This window comes from Austrofundulus limnaeus, unplaced genomic scaffold, assembly GCF_001266775.1.
Source record: "Austrofundulus limnaeus strain Quisiro unplaced genomic scaffold, Austrofundulus_limnaeus-1.0 Scaffold1692, whole genome shotgun sequence".
NCBI classification, from domain to species: domain Eukaryota; kingdom Metazoa; phylum Chordata; class Actinopteri; order Cyprinodontiformes; family Rivulidae; genus Austrofundulus; species Austrofundulus limnaeus.
The window spans coordinates 4,200-10,225 of NW_013954094.1; the positions used below are offsets into that span (position 1 = coordinate 4,200).

Consider the following 6,026-nt stretch of genomic DNA (forward strand, 5'->3'; position numbering starts at 1 on the left):
ATATAACATTTTAGACACATTCTAGACAGTTTATCAGCTAAAAAAAGTTAATTTTGGGGTAAGTTACTCTTTAAAAGCAGCGTGTGGGCGACCAATTATTTTATGAAGTCAGAGGAAGACACACAAAGAATAAATTGTTTGGGGTGATATCGTTAGTTTAAAATGGTCTCCAAACAGTATTATTGTTTATCACAATAAATTCTGACATAATTAATCTTCCAGCTGAGTTTGTTACTGTGCCAGGCCTACTCCCACCCTGTTCGAATTGTTCAGTGCTGAATAAACTTGTGTGATCTGTTATTGAGCTGAGCTGCTGTGCAGCTTGCCCCTTTCTCCAGTTATCTCCATTCTTTTAAAGGGGGTGTCTGCTCTGGGCTGTGGGGCCAGGCTTGAAACCTTGTTTCCTTGGCATCTCGTGAGGCAGCCGTGTAAAGGATACTCTTGTGTCAGCTGTTTCCTGCTGCAGCTCTTGACAAGGGTCTCTATTCATCAGCTTGCCCCTCTACACTGCCCTAATTTCCCTCTCCTCCCCCACCTGCCAATGAATAAGTAATTATTGGCTATCTTGGGGCAGGATATTTGGATGGCTCTGTGTAATGTGGCAGGAGCAGGTAAAGTGATCGGGCCCCAGGCCCAGGCTGTGGAGCGTAACTGTTCCAGAAGAGAAAGGTAACCCGAACTGGTGTTTTTCTGTTGGGGCTCTACAGCACCTCTGTTTATTTTTCACATGGGCTCAGGGCTCGTTATCCCTCTTAACTTTGAGAGGCGGCTCTAGAGAGCCCTATGTGGCCCACACTTCACCATGCATTGTAATATTTGATGGGCAAACACGCTTGGAAAATCGGAGCCACTGGGTAACCTGAGCTTCTCATCTGTCATCAGAAGTGCTATCTTCAGATCTCCTCGATAAGTGACAATGCGTGACTTCACATACCCTTCACTTTTTTTGAACAATTATTCAGGCAGTTTTACAGAGGACGTAGGAATGAAGACCTTTGCTTGGCCTTTTTAGGCATGCAATACTTTTTATAATTTACGAACAATTCCCTTCATATAGCGTCATTTCAAAAGTCATCTTGGGGCACTGTACAAAAGCATTCACATATTTAAAAATGCCATTTAGTAAAAGTTATCTTTCTCTAAGGAAGCTAGATTTCAGCAAATCTCTTTATTGCAACCTCCCACTTGAGCAGCACATTTGAAAGGAAAAACACCCTTTTAACAGAAAAACCTCCAGCAGAACCAGAACCAGGCTRGGGACGACCGACCACCTGCCTCATCTGGCTGGGGTCAGAGGTGACAGGAAAGAGATACAAACTAAAGAAAAMAATAACTAAGAAATAATTCAGGAAACCTAAGTAATTATAGGATTTATCAAAAAGGAAAGTCTTCAGTCTAATCTTAAAAGTAGACAGAGTGTCAGCCTCACGGACAGAAACTGGAAATTGGTTCCACAAGAGAGGAGCTTGATAACTGAAAGCTCTGCCTCCCATTCTACATTTAGAAACTCCAGGAACCACAAGTAAACCTGCAGTCTGAGAGTGAAGTGCTCTGTTAGGAAAGTATYGAACAATAAGATGTTTAATATATGATGGAGCTTGGTTGTTGAGAGCTTTGTATGTTAGGAGTAATGTGAAACAATGTTAAAGACTGGAGAAAGAACCAAGATTCTCATGAACCGATACCATCCTGAGCACAAGTTATGTTTTCGTTGTCTGTTTTTGAAGTGACTTTTTGTTCGATGTTTAAATAACATTTTGACATTTTGCATCAACTAATTTAAGTAGAAAAATATAGTGTCATCAAAAGGTAGTGTCAAATGCCACTTTACTCATTAGCTGCGTTTCCGTTGACCATGAAAATGCGCAAAATAGAATTTTGAAAATAAGTTTGCTCAATGGAAACACGTCAATTTCGAAAGAAATTATGTTTTTGACAAAACGTTTTTGCACTAGGATAAGGTGGTATTTCGGCCGTATCGAAATTGGTYTTTTTGCAAAGCTGCAATGGAAACACTTTTTTCGCATCACTGGAGTCACGTGATCAACAACCGGCTGTTTCTACTGGTGAAAAAGACGATGACAAAGAAGATAACAGGAAGTAGAAGTAGTAGTAACATCACAGAAGTAGTATAAAATAGTAAACTCACCGACTACAATTTCCCAAAAACACAGCATACGTAGCCGTTCCCAAGTAGGGACTTGTCTCTGGAAAGCCTCGATAAAAGACGCCGACGTCTTCTCTGATGATGAGCGCTAGTGTCGTGGTAGCAACATGCTATGTGTTTACATCCATCGCTGCCATGTTTGTAATGACTTATCATGAGAACAAACGTATTCACGTGTGACTTTAATACCATTTCTTACTTAATGGAAACACCGCAGTTGCGAAACTGTTTTATCGACATTAACAGAATATCGACAAAGTTTTGCGCACATTAGCAATGGAAACGCAGCTATTATCTCAGTAAACTTGGGTATCAGACTCTGGTCTTAGGGACCTCAGTCCCGCAGGTTTCCKATGTTTCCTTGGTCCAAAACACCTAATTCAAATTGTTCAATTATCTCCTCACKATTTCAACAAGTTAGACAAAACCCTGTCAGTGACCCATTTATAATTTATTTTGACAGTGATCAAACCCACTGGAGCAAACTTACGTCTTATTACTGCTATATTACTGCCACTAATACCACTGTTCTTTCTAATTGTGCATTTCTGTGGGCCATTGAATMTTCGAAGACCACACTACTTATAAGAGGTTGTGTAAGCTTCAGAATCAGTTTCTGAAGCATCGGCACCTCTGCTGTTAATTGTGATGAAGAAAATAAATTCACCACATCACAGGATCACTGATTATGCAGCAGCTAGATTTTCTAAGCCTTCACAATAGTGCCCTATCAAATTTCAGACCCATAAAAGGTCACTTTGTGCAGAGTGACAGGGAAGCTTTATGCACAGATACTAATACTGTATTCTTCTCTATGTGTTTTTCTAAAGAGCATACAATATGGTCTGTGTAATGATCTATTCAGGTCATGGATAATAGCACTGACTTGGTTTTGTTTTCTATAATAATACACTGATCAGTCTAAAATTTGMATTATTAACTAATTTACCATGAAGTTGAAACTGGATTATAATGAAACATGGATTAACTGAACTTTACTTAGAAATTTAACCCATTAGTTAAATGGTAAATGGACTGTACTTGTATAGCACCTTTGTATCAATTCAGGACACTCAAAGCTCTTCACACTACAATCTGTGTCCTCATTTACCCATTCACACAGCACTCTAATTAGATCTCTACAAAGCTAACATGTACAATCATCTATGGAGACTAATCAGTGCCAATCACATTCATACATTGATGGGACACATCAGAGGCATTAGGGGTAATTGTCTTGCCCAAAGACACAACAATTGACACAGCTGGACGGGGGATCGAACCGGTGACCTACTGGTTCCAGGACGACTCTCCTAACCMCTCTGCCACAGCTGCTCTAGCTTTCGTTTTTATTTATTTAAAAAGCACCATTCATACTAAATGCAGTTCAAGGTGCTGTACAAAATGATACACAATAAACCCACAATATAAAAACAAAAAACTTTCCCTCCCCCAACATGAAAAAAGAGATAAATGATCCAGTTCAGGAAATGCAGTTAAAAAGATGGGTCTTAAGCCTGCTCTTAAAAACAACATTAAACYAGACAATACAATTTGTGTACTTCTATTGCTATCAATAAATCAGAAATGTCAAAAAAAATCTTTATTTAGTAATTTAAGATTATTCTTTCTTAGCACGTATCCATGACCTGCTAATGAAATACAAACAGGAGGGCCCAGATCATAACGATCTGAGAAAAAATGGCATCCAACTTAAACCAAGATTTTAAGGCAGGCATCTAAAATCACATTTTTAGTGTAACTAGAAGTAGAAGAATGAAGAGATGAGACTTTAGACMTTCAGTGCTACTTGACGAGCAGAATTTATGGGCCAGAATTTGCTTCTATAACCACCCATGGATGGAGAGAATTCACTGTCCTCATACTGAACCCAATAATTCTGATTTCTTGCATAGATGGTTCTCAATGACGTCCTCTTCTGGGACTTTTTTCCCTCTGCACCCCGTTTGTGGGCTAGCATTTAGCTTGTAGCGATAAAACCAGAATGGGAGAACCACAAAAGTAAGGGAGAAAAAATGCAAAAAGGCCACTGAACGACGCAGATGAGCATAACCAGGATAATAATACTTTGTATTTAAAAGTGCCTTTCAGGACACCCAAGGATCGACTGGATAATAACTCTAAATCAAGGTATTTAGCTTAATTGAAAGTAGTGATCCTTACGAGCTGCTGAAGTCTGCAGAGCCGACACAGAGGCTGTGTTGATATGACTGTGTGACTTTCTCTGTAACTATATCTTACATACTCCAAATGGGTACATACTGCACAATACTGAGCTTTTTGTGATTGTAATCTGATGCTGTCCTACATGCGTGTTTACAAGGGTAGATTGCATAATATTCAAAACACTTTTCTGTTCATAGTGCGCAATCTTTTTCCTTTTTTTAAAAAAGGTAATTAACGTACTATGCGGTCACTTACGGTTGGAGTGATCTGAACACATTCTGGAATCCTGAGGAGGGTGAAATCTTTGTGGTTGATTATCTCCAGCCACAAAATCACCTTGCTTTGCCAACTGTTCTACTTCTCTTTGGTGTTTTTACGCCYTCATTTTTTTAAAGAGTGTTTCTCTGCCACACGCAAACTTCCTCCATGACTATTAAAACAACTTAWAATAGAAACATACTACATAAACAATCTAGACTGTATTCATTTCTTTGCTGTAGACTATCCCGTCTTCCGCATTCGCACCCACGAATATGGAGATTTGATCACGTGATCTTCAGGTCGCTATGTCATTTGAGAACCATCTATTAGTCGCCCAGTTGTAGTACAAGAGCTTTGGGCCTCTTTAAGACTTGATGGCGCAGCTTGGGTCGTTTTTGCTCTAAATAAAATTACAATTGARCTTGCAAGAAAAAAAATCTTGTGAGCAAAACCGGAATAATGTGAAACAGATATCAGAGGCAAGGCGGCATTTTGATGGCATTCATTTTGAACAGCTCCAGAAAAACTTAGGAAAGGCTGTTGCTCAATATCAGGTTTAATTTGTTTAAGGAAGGAAGGAAATCATTTTTTTCTTATGAATAATCATTGTATCTACCATGTGCACTCAATCATAGACAAACTGAACTGATTAAATGATACACTAATAAGTGGATAATATTTTACCTCTATTAACAGAAAAKACCTCAGTTTTCCCAAGATTAAGTTTATATCCATAAATTTTACATAATGCGTCTAGGACTGAAAGAGTGACAGTGATAGAATGCGACAGGTCAGACAGGAATAACAGATAGTCACCTGCATACAAGACTACTTTCAACTTCACACTGTAGGAGTCCCAGGACTCAGCCCTGTGGAACACCACAGGTACAGTAACTGGTGAATGTTATAACGTGAAGTTTGCAAATTGTAAAAAYACTGAGTTGCTTCTTTTTGGTTTGCATCGTTTAAGGTCTTTGCTGAAGTAGAGTACTCATGATTGCCTTATTGACTAACAATTATTTAACTATTCTTACAGGTTGTCAGTCTTTAAGTGTTTGTCTKTTTTCTCTGTCCAGGTCTCTGAACCCTGCACCCACTGCTCATGTGAATCAGCCAAAGACAGTGTGAAGGACAAAGACAAAGATGCCAGAAAGAAGATTCCAAAGATCTTCTTTGGAACACGCACACATAAACAGATAACTCAGATTGCACATGAGATGAAACGCACAATCTATTCCGGCGTGCAGATGACCATCCTGTCCAGCAGAGATCACACCTGTGTCAATCCAGATGTGTCGCCTCAATTCAGCCGCAACGAGCAATGCAAGGATCTGCTGGAGGCCAAAAATGTGAGTAAAGAAAGACACACACACACACACACACACACACACACACACACACACACACACAC

General features: G+C 39.4%; 1 protein-coding gene across 1 annotated transcript in view; it reads left to right on the forward strand.

Moving 5' to 3' along the window:
• brip1 (BRCA1 interacting helicase 1) overlaps window positions 1-6,026 on the forward strand; it is a gene marked incomplete at its 5' end in the record, with an annotated part of 33,827 nt that overhangs the window by 3,418 nt on the left and 24,383 nt on the right. The window contains 1 exon segment of the mRNA XM_014033311.1: window positions 5,692-5,964. Coding sequence (XP_013888765.1) covers window positions 5,692-5,964 — 273 coding nt within the window.